The sequence below is a fragment of the Mustelus asterias genome, chromosome 15 (assembly GCF_964213995.1).
Source record: "Mustelus asterias chromosome 15, sMusAst1.hap1.1, whole genome shotgun sequence".
Taxonomy (NCBI): Eukaryota; Metazoa; Chordata; class Chondrichthyes; order Carcharhiniformes; family Triakidae; genus Mustelus; species Mustelus asterias.
In genome coordinates, this window is record NC_135815.1 from 56,701,995 (window position 1) to 56,723,989 (window position 21,995).

Below are 21,995 nucleotides of genomic sequence, written 5' to 3' on the forward strand. Positions count from 1 at the left end.
CTGGATGTCTTCATGCTACTCTCAAGTTTGTTATTTAGTATAATAGAACAGGGATATACCTCTCCCCAGAATTCAGCATAAATATCATTGGTTGTTGCCTTGCACACCGGCCAAAATTTGGTGACGGAGCAGAGATCACAAGATGTCATCATTAGACCAATCACCCTGTCTCTGTTGGAGAAAACAAACAAAATAAAGCTGATAAATAAATGACCTTTGAAGATTCTGTTCAGTTCATTACTTGTTTGATAACACGAATTTTGATATATTTTGTCCATTAAGAACTATTTTAATTTTTGCACATTCCTATTTCCTCAGCAGAAAAACCTTTCCCACACTGTATATATTCTGATACTTTTTAAATTCCCTCTCATGGGAAATAGAAGAAATAGATTTATTGGCCACATGTGCTCAAGCTTCTTTGAATCCTTGAACAAGATGTGGAGACGCTGGTGTTGGACTGGGGTGGGCACAGTAAGAAGTCTCACAACACCAGGTTAAAGTCCAACAGGTTTATTTGGAGTCACGAGCTTTCGGAGCGCTGCTCCTTCATTAGGTGAGTGGAGAGGCAGGTTTCACAAACATGGCATATATAGACAAAGACACAATTGTAAGCTAATGGTTGGAATGTGAGTCTTTTCAGGTAATCAAGTCTTTACAGATACAGACAGTACGAGTGGAGTTCTTGAACAAGGGCTCGCTTCAGGTGAATTAATGGGAACATATCTAGGTTTTCCTTATGAGGAAAAAATAGAACAAAAGTTAGAAGATCTTATAAAACTTTTCAAAATTATGATAGGTTTTTATAAAGTAAAATGGCAAAAATAATTTCCAGTGTCCAGTGAATTGGTAGGTACAGAGCATAAAATTTCAGAACACCAAATGAAACAGTGGTGAAAACATAATCCATAATAGAATAACAGATTTCTTAAAGGGAAATGGATTAAAAAGGTAGAGAAAAGGAACTAGATCATAGACCTTTGAGAGATGAGACAGGCATAATGGGACAAAGACTTCTGTACTGTAAAATTCTGGTTCAAGATGTTCCTTGCTTCATGGAGTTAGAATGCACAGAAGACTAGTCAGACATTTGCGATACTTATATTGCCCGTTTCAAACACATCTGAATTCTTGCAATCTGAACACCTGACAGAAACTGTGGGAATTCAGCTCTTTATTGCCAAGCTACAATTACTTGTGAAGAGAGAAACAGAGTTAACATTTTAGGTCTGTAACCTTTCATCAGAACTTAGAAAAGTTAGAAATGTAATAGGTTTTGAGCAAGTGGAAGGGGACAGAATTGGAATAGGAACAAAAGAGAAGAACATCTGCGATGGAGTGCTGGGCAGGAGAGATCAAATGAATTCATGGAGCAAGGCTAAAGGGAATAATAATGGAACATTTCCAACTTCTCCCAGTTCTAAAGAAGGTCACGGACCTGAAAATTTAATTCTGCTTCTTTCTCCACAAGCACTGTCAGACTTGTTGAGTTTTCCAGAATACTCTGTTTATATTTAAGATTTCCAGAAGCTGAAGTATCTTGCTTTTGTAAGGGAGAGTTCAAACTGTTTCAATAATCTTTTACTATTTCTGTAATGGTTTTCTCAGCATGTTGCCATCATAATAATTAAATTGTAATTACAGTTTAAATACAGAAGAAATTTACCTGTGTGTTTGATTGTTGATGTCCAACGCTCCTGCCTCTAGCAGGTCAGTTAACTGTTTCCTATTTCCAAAATATAGTGCAAGATCAGTGGCAATGATGGCTTTCCGAATGATCTCTAGCAGCTGTTCATAATCATCAGCATTCAGGTTGGAGAAAATATTATGCCCTTCCAACTGGTGGAAAAAAAAATTCAATAAACAGTACAGAAGCTAATTTTAATTTTCACTACTTTATTAAAGAGTATTTACATTTACTTTATCTTTCATGTCTCATCTCTGATAGGTTGCTTTGTGTTAGAGAAACTCAAAACACTCTGGGGTTTAAAAACTAATAAAGATTCTTAGAACTGAGTGGATTAGCTTAGGATAAGAATCGCAGACTGCCTTATATATATTTTACAGAGGTACAGTCTGCATAGAAACACATATAACCACAGTTAGAGAATTTAAATATGTATTTTTGAAAGTGTATTATTGAACAAGCATACATCTTGGCTAATAGCACAGGGTTCTAAGGCATCATGGGAAATAGGCCAGTAAAGTGAACCACATTCCTTATAACAATACACCCATAAAAGCATAGCTCTCATCAGCATGGGTACCAGACAGCTCAGTGAATGAGACATTCTTTGAGCAAGGACACGCTAGTGGTTCCAGGCAGCTTAATAGTCCAGATAACAGTCCAGGACTGGTGGCCAAGGGAAAGTCAGGCAGAAACCGCTAGGATTTATTATTCCCATGCTGTCAGAGAATATCTGTGATTGGCCAAAGTATATGACATTTACTAATAATGATTGACCTGTAGAACCATAGAACCATAGAAAATTACAGTTCAGAAACAGGCCTTTTGGCCCTTCTTGTCTGTGCCAAACCATTTTTTGCCTAGTCCCACTGACCTGCACTTGGACCATATCGTTCCACACCCCTCTCATCCATGAACCCGTCCAAGTTTTTCTTAAATGTTAAAAGTGACCCCGCATTTACCACTTTATCCGGCAGCTCATTCCACACTCCCACCACTCTCTGCGTGAAGAAGCCCCCCCCTAATATTCCCTTTAAACTTTTCTCCTTTCACCCTTAACCCATGCCCTCTGGTTTTTTTCTCCCCTAGCCTCAGCGGAAAAAGCCTGCTTGCATTCACTCTATCTATACCCATCAAAATCTTATACACCTCTATCAAATCTCCGCTCAATCTTCTACGCTCCAGGGAATAAAGTCCCAACCTATTCAATCTCTCTCTGTAACTCAGCTTCTCAAGTCCCAGCAACATCCTTGTGAACCTTCTCTGCACTCTTTCAACCTTATTTACATCCTTCCTGTAACTAGGTGACCAAAACTGTACACAATACTCCAAATTCGACCTCACCAATGCCTTATATAACCTTACCATAACACTCCAACTTTTATACTCGATACTCCGATTTATAAAGGCCAATGTACCAAAGGCACTCTTTACAACCCTATCCACCTGTGACGTCACTTTTAGGGAATTCTGTACCTGTATTCCCAGATCCCTCTGTTCAATTGCACTCTTCAGAGTCCTACCATTTACCCTGTACGTTCTTCTTTGGTTTGTCCTTCCAATGTGCAATATCTCACACTTCTCTGCGTTAAATTCCATTTGCCATTTTTCAGCCCATTTTTCTAGTTGGTCCAAATCCCTCTGCAAGCTTTGAAAACCTTCCTCACTGTCCACTGCACCTCCAATCTTTGTATCATCAGCAAACTTGCTGATCCAATTTACCACATTATCATCCAGATCATTGATATAGATGACAAACAACAATGGACCCAACACCCAACAACGATCCCTGTACTAATGATGATTGGCTCATGATGAGCCAGAAGGCAGGTAAAATGTCTTTTGGAAGTTGTTTAATTGTCTTGCCACTGTGAGATAACTTCAGAGAAGAGTTGGACTGCCCAGCCCTTCTCTCCCAGTGTGCGTTAGTCAATAAAGAAATGTTTTTCACCAGGATACTGTGTCACAAGTCTTTGTATTAGCTAAAGTTAATACAAAGCCTGTGAAGTTAAGCCTCTGAAAAAACCTATACACTTTGGGCCAGATTTTGCCATCAAGTTGCATCCGTTTTCAGACATGAAAAATTGGTAAAGTTGGGCATCAGGAGAGTAGCGCAATCTGTGCTCGCCTCTGCCCCGGTTCCCCCTTTACCAAGACCCGAAAATTTGCATGCATTTAAATTGACTGAATGGCTACACGCCCAACCTTACTGGCACTTCCCCCTTTACCACCACGGTCGCACATCCAGATTCGATGCGAAACAGACATGCTGTACAAAAGTGCGATTTGGGCGCTTCATCTAGTGAGGACGTAAGTGCCAAGTGTCTGATGGCTCTCTGCTTGCGATCGGTGGTGGAGGAGTCCATTGCCACTCTGCTTGCGATCGGTGGTAGGGGGGTGGGGGGTCCATTGCCGCTCTGCCTGTGATCAGTGAGGGGGAAGGGGGGGCTCTGCTGCCACTCTGCCTGTGATCAGTGAGGGGCGAGTGGGCTGCAGTTGATCTGGGTGGTGAGTGGGGGGGATAAGGGGGTCAGTGGGTGGGGCAATGTCTGTGGGGGCCAGGAGGATGCGTTATCCAGCCCGAGAGTGATGTGGCAGGGGAGCTGTAGTCTATCATTCTTTTGCTATGCATGCGCAGTTGGAGGCACTGATTGGAGCTGCAGTGTTTCAAGCGCGTTAAGCCCCGCCCACAGGCTTGTGCAGCGCGATTCGGAATCACTGATATTTTTTCAGGCAGAGTGTGTATGGGGGCATCTGAGAATGGGTCTAAAAGTCAAATCTGAAACAGTCCCAGTTTCAAGTCCGCGGGGCCTTTGTCTCTGATGTCCCTGGAAGGAACAAATTACTTAAATGCAGGCAATGTATAGACGCAAATACAAAATAAGGGGAAGAATTATTTTTCCACTTTTGCCCCCAGGATCAAACTCTACTGTCTTGTATAGCATATGTTAAATTCAGATTTCTGTCAGATCTGGTTCTTCAATTCCTCCACCACCCCTCCATCGATCACGCTTGTCACATGAACATCCATATAAATTAACAGCAGGATTAGGCCATTCAGTTCCTTGAGCCTTTCCACCATTTGGTAAGATCATGGCTGATCGGATTATGGCCTCAACTCCACATTCTGCCTATCCAATTTAGATTTGATTTATTATGGTCACATTTATTAGTATAAAGTGAAAAGTATTGTTTCTTGCACGCTATACAAAGCATACCGTTCATAGAGAAGGTAATGAGAGGGTGCAGAATGTAGTGTTACAGTCAAAGCTAGGGTGTCGAGAAAGATCAGCTTAATGCAAGGTAAGTCCATTCAAAAGTCTGATGGCAGCAGGGAAGAAGCTGTTCTTGAGTCAGATGGGACGTGGCCTCAGACTTTTCTATCTTTTTCCCGGCGGAAGGAGGCAGAATAGAGTATATCTGGGGTGCGTGGGGTCCTTAATTATGCTGGCTGCTTTGCCGAAGCAGCGAGAAGTGTAGACACAGTCAATGGATGGGAGGCTGGTTTGCGTGATGGATCGGGCTACATTCACAACCTTTTGTAGTTTCTTGCGGTCTTGGGCAGAGCAGGAGCCATACCAAGCTGTGATACAACCAGAAAGAATGCTTTCTATGGTGCATCTGTAAAAGTTGGTGATGCATAGCTGAAGCCCAGTCTATCATGCAAACCAGCCTCCCATCCCCTGACTCTGTCTACACTCCCGCTGCCTCGGAAAAGCAGCCGGCGTAATTAAGGATCCCACGCACCCTGGACATACTCTATTCCACCTTCTTCTGTCGGGAAAAAGATACAAAAGTCTGAGGGCATGTACCAACCGACACAAGAACAGCTTCTTCCCTGCTGCCATCAGACTTTTGAATGGACCTAGCTTGCATTAAGTTGATTTTTCTCTACACCCTAGCTATGACTGCAACACTACATTCTGCACACTCTCCTTTCCTTCTCTATGAACGGTATGCTTTGTCTGTATAGCACGCAAAAAACAATACTTTTCACTGTATGCTAATACATGTGACAATAATAAATCAAATCAAAATCAAAGATTCACAATCCACTGAGAGAAAACATTTCCTCTCATCTCCATCTTAAATGGGAGACCCTTTATTTATAAGCTGCGCCCCTAGTTCTAGACTTGCCCACAAGGGGAACATCCTTTCAGCATCCATCTTGTGATGTTTTCTTAGGATCTTCATCATTTCAATAAGATCACCTCTCAATCTTCTAATCTCCAATAGATATAGCCCCAGCCTGTCCAAACATTCCTCATAAGGTAATACTCCCCATCCCACATAGCAGTCGAGTGAACCTTGTCTGAACTGCTTCTAACACAATTATAACCTTTCTTAAATATAGAGACTTCTATTTTGTGTACTGATATGGTACCTTACCATTTTTACCTGTCTGAAAACATCTGGAGACAACTTCATTTCTGCTCAAGAGTTCCAAAAATTAACTATATACAAACTTCACTGAACAAGAGTGTAAACTTTTGACCTCTTGGCTAAACATTTTCTCATAACATCTAAATCTTCCTTTTCACCTCTTCTATGTCCTGATAATACAGTGGCATACTCAAGAGAAGGCTGGTCTATTTGATTCACTTTTCTTTTCCAACTTCAAACTCAATGATCTTATTAAAGATCTTCCCTTCACTGAACTGCTATTTTATTAATATGATTAATGCTTTATCTCACCAGATCTTTCGGACCCTTTGCTCCTGGATCTTAATGAGGACTATAGCTATGACACACATCTAAATCAAGACATTAAAATGTATGCCTCTGAATTGTCTCCAAGCTATGTCATCCTGTGAATTTATCTTATTTTCATTTTTTATTTATTTATCTATTTCCTTTTCTTTGAAAATTTGCTCATTTTCACACCATCCTTGCAAAAGATGATCAAACTCAACCTTCAAACCTCCAGGAGAACTTCCAGTTGTACTCTCTCAAGTGATAAACTTGTTAAATCAAACTATCCATCCCTTTGAAAAATTTGAGTTCATTCATTACTGCCAGTATAGTCTTTAGCATAACTATTCAGCTTTGGAAACTTGTTCTTGGAACAGCATTGATAAATTTAGGTCATTGCCTTAATTTAAAAATGAACAGACTCCAGCACTGTGCACTTCTATATAAGGTACTATCAACATATGATGTGAAGTCCAAGCTATAGTAGTGGTATCCAACTATTTCTCAAATCACTGATGGAGTTGAAACTTGTTCTCTGACTCTATTTTCATTGACTCTCGATTTTCATTCCTATCTTCAGCTATTCCTTCTTCATAACAATGATCTCCTTGACCCATCCTCCAACCCTATTCCATTATAAATTCATCAGCTTCCATGAGACGCCAGACTCTCAGTGCAGACAACCTTCATGCCCCAGTACACAATAACATTGCTCAACTGAGTTGACCAACATGATGTACACCCAGTACACACATAGCCACTACTTGGCAGTTACACACAGCTGAGATTATAAAAGAAAATTTAATTCAAAACAAAATAACTAAGAAAGGCATTTTCTAAGCAAATAAAAATTTCAAAGTGATTTTTTGTTCAAGAATGCTTTACTCTTTTGTGTTAATGCAACTGGCATTTCAGCAGTTATAAATGCCTTAATCCTGAGGCATATTGTCTACCAACTGGACAGTGAAGAAAGCTATCTCCAATTGCAAAGGGATCTTGATCAATTGGGCCAGTGGGCTGACGAATGGCAGATGGAGTTTAATTTAGACAAATGCGAGGTGATGCATTTTGGTAAATTGAACCAGGGCAGGACTTACTCAGTTAATGGTAGGGCACTGGGGAGAGTTACAGAACAAAGAGATCTAGGGGTACATATTCATAGCTCCTTGAAAGTGGAGTCACAGGTGGACAGAGTGGTGAAGAAGGCATTCAGCATGCTTGGTTTAATCGGTCAGAACATTGAATACAGGAGTTGGGACGTCTTGTTGAAGTTGTACAAAACATTGGTAAGGCCACACTTGGAATACTGTGTGCAGTTCTGGTCACCCTTTTATAGAAAGGATATTATAGAAAGGATATTATTAAACTAGAAAGAGTGCAGAAAAGATTTACTGGGACTTGATGGTTTGAGTTATAAGGAGGGGCTGGATAGACTGGGACTTTTTTCTCTGGAGCGTAGGAAACTGAGGGGTGAACTTATAGAGGTCTATAAAATAATGAGGGGCACAGATCAGATAGATAGTCAATATCTTTTCCCAAAGGTAGGGGAGTCTAAAACTAGAGGGCATAGGTTTAAGGTGAGAGAGGAGAGATACAAAAGGTCCAGAGAGGCAATTTTTTCACACAGAGGGTGGTGAGTGTCAAAAATTTGGGAAAATATTTCAAAATATATATCCCCCATCCATATTTTGAAATATTTTCCGAAATGTTTGACCGTCAGGTTTTTAGTTCCTGCGATTATAATTTTGACAGTATCTTCCAAAGGGAATTCCTCTAATTCTGTGCAATGTTCAGATGAAAACAAGATGAAAGAAAGGATCCAAGGCTGCTCCAGAGTCAGATTAGCTGCACCCAACGTTGCCCATGCACATCACATTCATAAGTAGGGGCACATCTGCCATGGAATGTGAGAGAAGAGTTGCCAATACAAACTTCTTTTCACTATGGTTGATTTCCCAGACTTAGTAATCTCCTTGAATCTTATTTCCAACCAAGTTCCACCACGGGGACAATTCTTCCAAGTTCACCACATGACTCTGAACATTTGAGCACCTGGCTCATGGCTACAGGGACATCAACAATCCAGTTACAGATCACAAATGTATAATACAGGTACTAATTGCTCACTAGGACACTGTAGTTTAATTACCTTTCCCATAGATAATTAGGCAGCACAAAGAAGATGCTACATTATTTTCAGTTTGCAAGATTCTCCCAAGTCCATCCTCCCCCCCATCATCCCCCCCCCCCAAAGAGATCCATCTGAGCCCACCTCCCCTCCCCCGGCAGACGCCAGCGGAAGGCCAGGAAGGTGCTGCAGGCTCTCGAAGGACTGCAGGTCGGAAGGATGGAGGGAGACCAGCGATCGAGGTAGGTTGGGGGTGTGCTCTGCCGTGGGGGGCCTGCCTCCCAGGGGGGTCCGATCCCGGGGCGGGGGTCTGCCGGGGTGGTTAGCGGGGGGGGGGGGTCTGCGAAGGATGGTCGAGGAGGATGGTCGAGGAGGTTCCCGTGCAGAATAGAAATCCGCTTCGGATTTTTATTCTGCAGGTCGCTTACAGGGCGGATCTGGAACGGACCAGAAGACGGTAAAGTGGGATTTGGCGGTAGAGTTGGGCGCGCGGTTCATTAAGTTGATTTAAATGCGTGCTAATACATTTAAATCGTTGGGCCGCCCGATTCGGGTGCGGACCGGACCCGTGCCCAAATCGGGTGTCGGTAAAGCTGCGATCTGCTCGGATTCGGGTGCAGATCGTGTTAAAGGCCTGACGCCCGACTTTACCGTGATTTCGCACCCGTTAATAGGGCCCTTTGAGTGTGATTGTTTAACTTGATTAAATTGTGAAACCTAGATAAAAGTTAAGAGGTTTGGTCAAAACCCATGTTAAAGGATAACATCAACACTTGGAAAAGCAGGTAGATAAGACAATTTACAATCAGTGGTTTGGAAATTACCAGTTTGATTTTTAAAAATTTTCATTTATAGGAGTGTGGTTAATAGTCCCACAGTTTTACAGTTCTTGGAAAGAATAGGTTAATTAAAGAAGGATCTATTATTATTCGGATGAAACACATATATAGATTCTTAGCATCACATATCACAGTTAACTTACTCCAAAAGATTTTTGTACATTGTGCAGTTTAATGATATTTCTGAAAATCATGTCTGTGGTAATCCTACCTGTAAGATAGCAACTGTCTGGGAGAAGTGATGCTGCTCCATTGTGGAGGTGGAATATAAGGCAGCCAGCGGGTGGTCAAACTTATGTAGATAGCTGTTAGTGTAACCTCTGTGATCTAGGTCATGACACAAGCAAGCCACCAGAAGTCCTTTCCGCTTTTCAGAGAAAATATGTAGGAAAAAGATAAAAATTAGTTAAAATTCCACTCTTAGCTAATAGTACCCTTTCCAATACGTCATGAAAACTTAGTAGTAACTAACTTAAGAGTAACTTAAGAACTGCTAACAATATTTTTCATAACTGGGCAGCACGGTGACACAATGGTTAACACTGCTGCCTCACAGCGCCAGGGTCCCAGGTTCAATTCCAGCCTCGGGTCACTATCTGTGTGGAGTTTGCACATTCTCCCCGTGTCTGCGTGGGTTTCTTCTGGGTGCTCCGGTTTCCTCCCACAGTCCAAAGATGTGCGGTTCAGGTTGATTGGCCATGTTAAATTGACCCTATTGTAAAGGGGATTAGCGTGGGGTTGCAGGAATAGGGCCTGGGTGGGATTGTGGTCGGTACAAACTCGATGGGCTGAATGGCCTCCTTCTGTACTTTAGGGATTCCAAGGCTCTACGACTCAAGTAAGCATGATTAGGGTAGCATGGTGGTCCAGTGGTTAGCACTGCTGTCTCACAGCACCAGGGACCCGAGTTCGATTCCTGGCTTGGGTCACCATCTGTGCGGAGTCTGCACGTTCTCCCCGTGTCTGCGTGGGTTTCCTCCAGGCGCTCCAGTTTCCTCCCAAAGTCTGAAAGACGTGCTGGTTAGGTGCATTGGCCATGCTAAATTCTCCCTCAGTGTACCTGAACAGGCATGGAGACTAGGGGATTTTCATAGTTACTTCATTGCAGTGTTAATGGAAGCCTATTTGTGACACTAATAAATAAACTTTAATTAGTCCCAAAACTGATCCATGTGAGCCACCACAACTGTGATGGACCTGTTGTTCCCAACGGGCTGTTTTCTGCGCCATTATATGTTTTAAGACCAATATTGCTTTCTTAAATATTTTCGTTTAAACTTGAGTGCTATTTGGGAGGAAAATGACAGGTGGACATAGCTACAGATAACTGATAAATTTAACTGCAACTGTATAGATATACTCAGCTCACTGGTTGTTGTCAAGCCAAACAACTCTAGTATCTCAGTCTGAATTAAAAGTAAAATATACTGGAAATACATAGCACAACTGCCAACATCTGTAAAGGGAAAATGCAGATTAATACATTCATTAACAAGCCTTCACCAGAAACTTCTGATAAAGCATTTCCACTGAAACATTGTTTTGAGATATTGACGATGTTAGTTCAGCATTTGCTGCTTGATTTCTGATTTTCACCATTTGTAGTGTTCTTTGTCACATTCCCTGAATTTATTTTCAGCACTTACCATCTCAAGAAAATCAGGATTGAAAGACAAAATTAGCACCTATCAGATGCAACAGCACCACACCCGCTCTCTCCAGCAGCTCAGATACAATGCCCTCGGTAGGCATTACACTGTCAGCTACAATGTCAGTGCACTGTGGGGAGGGCACGGCACACTGGTATGAGGAGCTGGCAGAGGCAGAGAGCGCCCAGGGTGCTGGCAGTCGGAGGACTACTGGAGATCAGGACTATGCTGAGTCTGAGGCAGTTGACAAGCCTCTGGAGTTGTCCATCAGTCCAAGAAACCGTGGCTCTATACATTGCTTAAATACTTGGAATTTGAAAGGTCAGTTGCATCCCAATTCAAACTGGGGAATTTAGTGGACATTTTGACAATGTCCTTTCAACCTTCTTTCTTCTGCAGTACTGTGAATGACTCTTGCTTCTGCTGCTTTCACATGCTTTTCTGAAGCTCTGCCAATGAATATGTGGTGGTTGGAATACACCATGGAACATGTCTTTACTTATTAAGTTATCGTTCAGCAACTCTCAAATCCATTCATTAAAATTGCAACCTTCTCTGGCCCAATTTTTCTGATGGTTTTTCTGTGTTTTTTTAAAATCTCCCTTGTTTGTTATTGATCCGGCCAAACCCCCATCACTTGGTTTTTATGGCTAAGTTAACCACTTGCTGGCCTCCTTGATACGCAGTTCCACTCATGCGACTATGCACTACAATCTCACCATGAGGGATCCATCTGTTTACCAGCTCTTTATTTGAGCACTAGCTCGGTGCTGTGTCTCCAAAGTTTTCCTTCAAAATCATGGTGCTGCATTTTCAACTCTCTCCGCACTGCAATTTTGTTGCAGTCTGGCCAAACCATAAGGGTCTTCTCAGGCAATGTAGCATGATCCAAGGCTATTTACCATATCATACCTCTGCTTAATCTTGCTGCCACGTGTCCCACCGCTGTTGATCACCATGTTGTGTTATTATAATATAATATCTTGGGTTTATTTACCGTACAAGACATAAATCTCATAAGGATAAACACATTGTGGGTTCATTTATTAAGACTTGGCACAGTTAAATATAGGCATAAAGCTTGAATACATCGGAGCTATTGTGTGCTCTGCTCAAAGCAAAAGTGGAACTAAGACTGGATCACATTTCCGAATGAGTGATGTCATGCTGATAGCTCTCAAAGGCTCTCAAAAAACTAGGTGGATTGAAAAGTCTACTTAAATATTCAAGCCCTCTTTCTCCCAATCCAGTTAACCAGTATTCTTATTTCAGGGTCAGCACTGCAAAATTAAAGACAAATGCCCAAATTTGTTCAAGTAATTGCACGCCACAATTTACTTAGGACTTATGGCTAAAAATAACCTGATTCCATGATATGCTATAGTTTCTTCATTTATAACAGACTGATCTTCATGAGACTGGAAACCTTTTGGCCTGGATTTTGTAGTTAGAGTGATGGTGAGGCTATCCATGCTCACTATCATTATAAACTAAATCAAATCACAACTTCTGATGTTCACAAATGTGCAAGAATACGGAAGCTGCTTCCAATTTCCTCTGCTCCTTCACAAGCTGCATTACCCTGGAACCTCATAGTAGATTCAGCATTAAAATTAGTGTGTTGAGGCAAGGTGGTGGTGTGGTGGCAATGTGGCCCAGGGGGCTATTGCTCTGGGCACACGGATTCAAGTCCCACCATGGCAGCTGGTGGAACTTAAAATCAATTATTAAATCTGGAATTGAAAGCTAGTCTCAGAAATCATGACCATAATTGTTACAAAAACACATTTGGTTCGTTAACCACCTTTAGGGAAGGCAATCTGTTGTCGATACCTTGTCTGGTCTACATGTGACTTCAGACTCACAGCAATGTGGTTGAAGTTTAAATGTCCTCTGAAATGGCCGAGCAAGCCACTCAATCCAAGTCAAAAGGTTGCTCAGTCTCAAAGATCAGTTAACAAGGAATGAAACAGAAGCAGACCTTTGACCTCGGCACTGGAAAAAATGACACATCCAGCTCTATTGATCCTGCAAGATCCACCTTAATAACATCTAGGGGCTTGTGTCAACACTGGGAAAGCTGTCCCACAGGCTAGTCCATCATGATGGTCGTACTTACCAAATCATACGTTATAGGCAATGTCCTAGACACCACTACTGCCATCCAGAGGTTGCAGTGGAATAGAGGGAATTGCTTTGTAAGTCCTCAACATTGACTCTGGACTCCATGAGATCACATGATATCAGGTCATCAAACATGGGCAAGGAAACCTCCTACTGATTACCACTTACCACCCCTATTCAGCTGGTGAATCAGTATTCCTCCAAATTGAACACCACTTGGAGGAAGCACAAATGGTGCTCATGGCACAAAATGTACACCTGGTGGGGACTTCAATGTCCATCACCAAGAGTAGCTCACTAGCACCCCTACTGACCGAGCTGGCTGAGTCCTAAAGGACGTGACTTCTAAACATGGTTCTGCACCAAGTGATGAGGGAATCAACAAGAAGCAAACACCTACTTGATCTCATCCTCACCAACTTGCCTTTTGTAGATGCACCTATCTATGATAGTGTTGGTAGGCGTAATAACTCAGGAAGCCCGACTGAAAGGAACAGTATTTGTTAAACATAAAGTAGAGCCACTACTGTGTGGCATAAATACATAAGTCTCAAATCGGACAATAGTTCTGCTAATTAGGGGGGGATATATATATATATATATATATGAGTGGATGAATGTCGCTTCCTTGTAGAATGTCGAAGGGCCACTGTAAGGAGGCTCGTCCTCAGTGGCAATCTCTGACAGGGACTCCACCACCTCCTTCTCCATTTCTGAGGCTGAGTTCTCAAAGACCTCTCTTGGGCTTTCTGTGGATGGAGTTTCCTGTCCGCAGGCCAGTGTATACGGTGCCAATGGTGGTGTGTCTGGTGCAGCAGTTGCCCTGTGGAGGGTTCCCGACGGCAGAGGCGATTGACATTGTTTTTATAGTCTTCTCTCCAGTTTTTACCGTGTATGACACTGGTCCCTTTTTTGAGAGGACAACTCCTGAGATCCATGGGGAGCCATCTCCAAAATTCCGTACATGGACAGTGTCTCCTGGTTTGAAGGTCCTGTCAGGTTTATGTCCATTGTGGCCCCTTTCTTGGCTTCTTGTTTTCCTTTGATTTTTCTGCCCTGGTTTGCGAAAGAGCCTAAGCCTGGTCCGAAGGCGTTAGCTCATCAATAGCTCCGCTGGGGCTATTCCTGATATCATGTGCAGTGTTGTCTGATAATTGAAGACAAAACATGCAAACTTTGTGTCCAAAGGGCCCATTGTTTGTTGTTTCATGTTGTTTTGGACTGCTCACTTAGCCAGGCCGTTTGAATGCGGGTGATAGGGTGTCTCACTCCATTTGTGTTCACAAAGATTTGAAACTCCTTACTGGTAAATGGGGTCCTGTTGTCTGTTACGAGAACCTCGGGTATACCAAGCTTGCAGAAAGATTGCCTGAGTTTTTCTGCGATATTGTAAGAGGTAGTAGAGGCCATCCGGTGCACATCGATCCATTTTGAATGGGCATCGATCAGAATTAAGAACATTAATGGCCCTGTGAAGTCTGTGTGTACTTGCACCCAGTGTTTTCCCTGCCATTTCCAGGGGTACAATGAGGCCACTGATAGGACTTTATGGTTTTCTTGGCAAGTTTTGCACTGCCTAACCAGGTTTTCAATGTTCTTGTCAATACCAGGACACCAAAAGTACCTTGCGACAAGCATTTTCATTTTCAAAATCCCTGGGTGGCTATTATGCAATTTGTGGCATATTGGCCACCCGCCTGGATGCGGGAAAACTACCCGGGCTCCCAACAAGATGATACCATCTTCAATGCTCAACTCTGGACACTTGGAGGTCTAAATTTTTAGATCCTCTGTAAGACTCCCTTGTGGTCCCCCCATTAGGAATAGATGATGTAGCTTTGCCAATGAGGGGCCCTTTTGGGTCCAAGCCTGAATTTGCTTGGCGGATATTGGCCGAGTGTCCATGAAGTTCAACGTCGTGATGACTTCATCCATCTTTATAGGTGAAGGTAGGCTGGTGAGCAGTGGAAGGCAGCTCAAAGCATCCGGGTTGGCGATCTGTCTCCCTGGATGATGTTCTGGGGGGCACCTAACAGCAGCGCCCAGCGTTGGATCCCAGCTATGCAGGGGGAAGTTGCCTTGCTTTCTGCAAAGAGGCCCAATAGAGGTTTGTGGCCCGTCACTATGGTGATATGCCAATCATAGACTTATTGGTGAAATTGTTTTCACTGCGAACACCATGGCCGAGCTTTCTTTCTCAATTTGGGTATACCTCCTTTACGTAGAGTTTGTGAAGCATAGCGATTGGATGCTCTGTCCCTTTTCCCAACGGTGCGACAGTACCACTCCTATCACATAGGGGGAGGAGTTGCAGTTTACGAGGAATGGTCTCCGTGGATCATAATGGTCCAATATGTTTGTCAACAGCAATTTGTTTGACCCTTGTAAAGGATTTCTCCTATGGCATTTACCACAAACATTCCTGATATTTTTTAGTATAACATGGAGGGGTGCCAGCAGGGTCACCAGGTTCAGTACGAATTTCCCATAGTAGTTCATGAGACCTAGGAAAAACTTCAACTCCGTTGTGTTCCTTGGAGTTGGAACCCCTTTAATGGCGTTCACCTTCTCCTCGACAGGCTGTAGTCCATCCTTGACGGCTCTGTACCCAAGGTACTTTACTTTTTCCTTTTTTAGCCTGACACCAGCCTCAGAGAACGTCATAAAACCTTCTCCAAACTCTCCAAATGTTCCTTCACAGTAGCTCCTGAGATTAAAATGTCATCTAGGTGGACTGCAATTCTGGGCACCCCTTGATGGATGCTCTCCATCACCCTTTGAAAAATGGCACAAGTTGAACCCATCCCAAAAGGCAAGCGAGTGTACACATATAGTTCTTTGTGAGTATTTATAGTGGCGTATTTCCTGAATGACATCTCAAGATCCCGTTGGAGGTAGGCGTGGTTCATATCCAATTTTGAAAATAAATGGTCCCCCAGCCAGTTTTACGTACAAGTTTTGTATGCGTGGCATAGGGGATCTCTGTTGACCATCAGCTTATAGTACCCACAGAGATACACCGAATTGTCGGGTTTTAAAACTGGGTCAACAGCTTTGGCCCATTTGACGAATTGTACTGGGCGTATAATACCAGGTTCCTCTAGGCATTCCTCTACTTTGGCACGTAGGGCATAGGGGACTGGTTGTGCCTTGAAATATTTAGGTTGGGCCTCTGAGTCTATGGAGAACTTGGTCCTGGCACCTTTAATCTTCCCAAGGCTTTCTTGGAACACTTTGAGGTACTTCCCAATGACTTTGTATATGACCTTGAGTGACAGCAAACTGTGCATAATGGATTGTGATGTGATAGAAGGCTAACACAGATCCATAGTGCACATGAGCCCTATTTATTGCTCATTCAGTATGTACCACTTCATGAGTTTTTCAGTTCAGTTATTTGGCTGGGACTATGATTTGTCTTTAAGGTGAATATAAGTTAATAAATGTTCTTGGGGTGTGCATGTCCAAAGCAATGATAGAAAAAATTCATTCACCTACCTCCAGCTGCGAGAATGTTCCCTGAACTCTTTGCAGGATGCTATACATGCAATGTGCCACAGTGACTGCATGCTTCCAATTGTGGTAGGGCACACGGCGGTAGTTTTTCTTCACTGACATAGTAAAGCGACACAGTTTCTCCAGATCAAAGCTAGGTAGAGAAGAACATAGTGAGAGGGAAGACATCAATTAAATAAAGACCAGAAATGCCAATGGTTCCAGATAACAGAGAGCAAACATTATCCCTATTGTAAATTGTCAGGATTCTGAAGCAAATATTGCTTTTAATGGGTAAGATGACATATCTATTAAGGAACTAATTTTCTGCAAAATGTAAGGCATCTTTTGCAGGGGATAGCTCATCAACATGTTGCTAGTATCTACCTCATGGTTCATGTTAATATTTAAGGGGTAACTTTTAGTTCTGGGCAGGTTAGAGTTATAAAGGTAAGGTAATTAAAATGCTGCGCTTCAGAGATGATGAGAACACCTCAAAAAATGGCAGTTCAGAAGAAAATCCAGAAAAGAAGTGATAGAGCTATAAAACAGAAAATGGGCTTACTTGGCTAAAGAACTGGAGATATGCCAACTTCAATTTTTGGCAGTAATGGCAATCTAGAGAGGTGTTCTGTTTTGGAAGTTAGGAAATGAGGAGTGAGAAGCACAGTTTGTAAGTACTCAGGCCATAAAGTCCAGTTAGTTCAACAGATCAAAAATTAAATTTTAAATGAGGGATAATTAACCTAGAAGTTCATTTGAGGACATTCCAGAACTGTTATACCATCATGGAGATGGGTGGAATTTAATAGGGTGGTTTTCTTGCTTCAATTTATCTGGATGTTTTCTGGGAAAATTAGTTGAAGTTTTGACATTGCGTAGTTTGCAGCTCACTGAGATATAGGGAACGTGAGCTGGGTTTAGACCATTGTGAGACAGGTTAGTTTTACCCTACTGATGATAAAGTGTTGCTGCAATAGATATAGCCATAATAATTGGCAGTTAGCTAGATCTGCGCTGTAAACAGAGTTAAAAAAAACTTAATCATTCACTATGTGGAATGTGAGTGAGACTTAATCTCAGTTTGAAATTTGTGAAGGAAGAGAAGCTAGAAAATTGCCTATTTTAAAAGGAAGAATCTACAATGGGCCCCACAACATCTTGTGGGAAAAAAACCCCAACAGAGTAGCTTGGAAGTATTAGGAAAGTAACCATAACAAGAGACTGAGGCATTCACAATTGGGAGATGGTAAATGATTTTTTAAATCTCTGTTGAATAGTTGGAGAGGAGGAGAATTTTCCAGAGCACCATGGCATACCTATGGGTGGTCCCTACAGAAGTAAATAAGATTAATGTGTCTTAGAATGGAATTCCTGGGAGAATTAAATAAGCATGAGTGTATAACATATGTAGTTATAAACAATTTTGTTCAGTTAATAGTGCTTGCGTTGTTTAATTCTTTCTATAGAATCCCTCAGTGCAGAAGGAGCCACCAGACTATTGCGTCTGCACTGACTCTCCAAAAGAGCATCCCACCCAGGTTCTCCCCTCCGCCCTATCTCTGCAACCCCACCCATTTACCATGGCTAATCCACCTATCCTACACATCTTTGGATACTAAGGGGCAATTTAGCATGACCAATCCAACTACCTTTCATGTATAATAAAGTTTGGTTTGTTAAATATAGTGAAATTTTGTGGCATAGTTCTTTCTATTGGTTAAAACATGTTCAGATTTCTCCTTAAACATTAATGGCCCCTAGCCAGATTGTAACAGACTTCACAGACAACCAAGGACGTTACCAACTGCAGTGGTTTGGAAGAAAGTAACAGGTGCTTGATGCTGCACCCCTGGTCTGTAATAAGAATCAGAGAGCCTTCAATAACTGTTATACCTGAGAACTCATATTGATGAATAATATCCAACTACACTAATCCAGCACTAAAAGTAACACAGTGTTAAGGTACAAGATGATTGTTATTAAAATGGGATACAGATTTAATCTCCACTGTGACTTGTCAATGCATTTTGTGCTCATTAAGAAAAATAAAAATGGAATTATTTTATGGTCTGTACCTGTTCTTTCCACAGCAGTTGTGAACCATGTAGACAAAACAGGTTGCCCAGTAGTCCTCATAAGGGGTGATATCGAAGTGGAACCTGAGATAAAATAATATAAAAGGATTACCAATATAATAGATATTCCCAAAGCAATCATCAATATTTGCACATATTTACCTTATATTTGCTCCAATTTGCATTACACGACAAGAAAATGTGTTTTCTAGGGAAAGGTTGAATAATTAAATACTATAATTAGCTACACTGATGATTCACTATTTTTTTCAGGAGGGCAGCTTCTTTCCACCACCCACCTCTATACTCCCCACCCCACCAAGAAACCTCACCACGTGTTTATTAAAAGGTAAGAAAATAATACCAGAAGTAATAATACTGAGAGAAAGTAGGCTAGCAGTTGTGGAAGAGCTGCATTGTTTGGTTAACAAAACATTAAAAAGTCGGAGTAAAAATAGGCCATTCCGCCCCTATGAGCCTGCTCAACCAATCAATACAATCAGAGCTGACTTTTTACCACAATTTCACCATATCCCTCAACTTCTTAGTATACAAAAATCTATCAACGACTGAGCACCCACCACTCTCATAAATAGAGAATTCCAAAGATTCATAAACCTTCAAAAGAACACATTTCTCTTCATCTCCCAAATGAGAGAGAATATATATGCCCCTTATTCTGAGATTGTAATCCCTAGTTCTAGGCTCCTCAAACGGGAAGCCACCCTTCCAACATCAACCATAAGCCCTAAAGAATTTTATATAGTTCAATGAGATTACCTCTAAATTGCAGGGACTAAATGATCAGTCTGTTAAATCTCTCCTCTTGAAATAATCCTTTCACCCTAGGAATCAGTTTTGTAAAACAAGCCCAGTATATCCTTTCCTAGATAGGGGCAGAAAAAGTGCCATCACGACGAGAAAGAGGAGTGACTTTTACTGGTTTCTTAGGCGTGCTTGGCACTGCAATCCTCCCACACTCGGGGGAGGGGGGAGAGAAATGGGGGTTAACACGCAGGTTCACAGTGGCCTGGAGACCCCCTCCCTCCCCCAGACATTGGGACCCCCTCCCCTTCATTGGCAACATGATCTCCCACCCCCTCCCCGACACAGCTCACCGGGCATCGGGGACCTCCTGATGGGTTCCCCTGCCTGACCCCTTATGTTCCCATCCCCACATCATGACCCTCAACATACCCCTCCACCATGAACCCAACATGCCCATTATGACCCCTGACATTATCCACCTCTGCACGGCCCTCCTGTCATAGCCCTCTTGCATAGCCCCCACCCAGGCTCCACCCCATTGGAATTGCCACTGGCACACTGGCAGCGCCTAGCTGGCACTGCCAGAGTGCCTGGTGGCCACCAACAGTATGCCAGGTGGGCACTGCCAGGTAGGCACCCTCCTGCCATGCCCCCAGCTATCCTGGGGGCTTCCATGGCCCCCATGTCTCCTTGCATGGTCTTCATGCCAGGTCTCCGCTAGTGAAGAAGAGTAGTGATTCGCGCAGGCATGACCTTCAGAAAGGTGAGATCATGTGCCAAAATGAAATTGAAATCCAGTCAATCTCATGCAGATCAACCTCATGCTCTTTCTGGGTGCAATCTTGCTCGCACCATTGGAAAGGGGGCTTGGATGATCATAAACTGGTGCCGAGTGCACAACCGATTTTTAGGCCAATAGGATTCTCTAGGATTGGCGCGATCTGCAGCATACACGGCGAGGTGAGAGAATCACCCCGAAGGAAACCTAAACTGCACAAAATACTCTAGATGTGGTCTCACTAAGGCTTCATGCTTTTCAGTAAGACTTCTTCACTCTTCTACTTCAACTGCTTCGAAATAAAGACTAACATACCATTTGCTTTCCTGATTGCATGCTGTACATGTATGTTAACTTTCTATGACTTATGTTCAAGGACTCGAGGTCGCTCAGAATACCAATGTTTCCTAATTGTTCACCACTTAAAAGAAAATTTGCTTTCTTATTTTGCTTTCCAATGTTGATAAATTATATTCCAACTGCCATGTTATGTCCACTAAATTAACCTGTTTATATTCCTTTGAAGCTTTGTTATTACTCTCTGCACAGATTGCTTCCCACTTAACTTTGTACTGTTAGCCAACTTGAATACATTACACTTGGTCCTCTCATCTAAACCACTACCTAAATGAAGCCCAAGCATTTATCCATCTGGTACCCCACTCTTTATGGCCTGCCAACATGAAAATGTCTCGTTTGTTCCTAGTCATTGTTCTCTGTCAAGTACTTTCTTGGTTTAGCAACATGGCTGAAGATTTGCAGGAATAGGATGAATGGTCTGCTGTGCTTGCTAGGTTAAGTCAAACTGGACTAACAAATTTCAATTGGTTTTGCTTCCAATTTCCACACCACTCTCACCTTCACATGGTCCATCTCCCGACACTTCCCTTCAGCTTTGTCTCCACTTCTGGTGAAAGGCTAATTACCAATATTCATTACAAGCCCATCGACTCCCACAGTAACCTCGGCCGTAGCTCCTTAAACCCCTGCTTCCATCCCATTCTCTCAGTTTCTTTGTCTCTGCTGCATCTGTCCTGATGATAATACCTTTCAAATGGCGCTTCTGATATGTCTTCTTTTGCCTAAACTGAGGGATACCCTCTCTGCTGTGGTTGTTGGGGCACTCAACCATGTCTGACACATCTCCCGCATCTCTGCCCTCACCCCTTCCCCTCCCTCCTTGAACCATGATATGGACCCTAGGTCCTCACTTTTCACCCCACCAAACTCTGCATTCAAAAGATTGTCCTCCGCCATTTCCTCCAACTCCAGCATAATGGCATCAACAAACACATCTGTCCCTCACCCCCCCCCCCCCGTCAACATTCCACAGGGACTGCTCCCTGAATCACTCTTCCATCTCTTTTTCCCCTTCCCACTCAATCTCAGAAGGTACCATATCTGCCCCTTTGCCTCCTCCCTCCTCACCATCCAAGGCGCCAAACACTCCTTTCAGGTGAAGTAACATTGCACCTCCTTCAATTTGATGCATTTGCTGCTCCCAATGTGGTCTCCTGTACATTGGGTAGACTAAACGTAGACTAGATGACCATTTTGTGAAACACCTTCGGTCAGTCTACAAGCATGATTCTGGCCTTCCTGTTGTTTGCCATTTCAACTCACTATCTTGCTTTCTTGCCAACATGTTTGTCCTTGGCCTGCTGTAATGTTCCAGTGAAACCAAATGCAAACTGGAGGAATAGCATCTCATCTTCCGATTAGGCACTTTACAGCCTTCTGGATTTAATACTGAGTTC

General features: G+C 42.6%; 1 protein-coding gene across 1 annotated transcript in view; it reads right to left on the minus strand.

Annotated features, from left to right (window-relative positions):
- The window catches only part of pde10a (phosphodiesterase 10A), a 163,129-nt gene that overhangs the window by 49,998 nt on the left and 91,136 nt on the right, over positions 1–21,995 (minus strand). Inside the window, exons 10-14 of the mRNA XM_078230471.1 lie at positions 18,693–18,776; positions 16,618–16,768; positions 9,558–9,713; positions 1,667–1,839; positions 60–171 (exon numbers count right to left, since the gene is read on the minus strand). Of these exons, the coding sequence (XP_078086597.1) occupies positions 60–171; positions 1,667–1,839; positions 9,558–9,713; positions 16,618–16,768; positions 18,693–18,776 (676 nt within the window). The remainder of the gene's footprint in view (positions 1–59; positions 172–1,666; positions 1,840–9,557; positions 9,714–16,617; positions 16,769–18,692; positions 18,777–21,995) is intronic.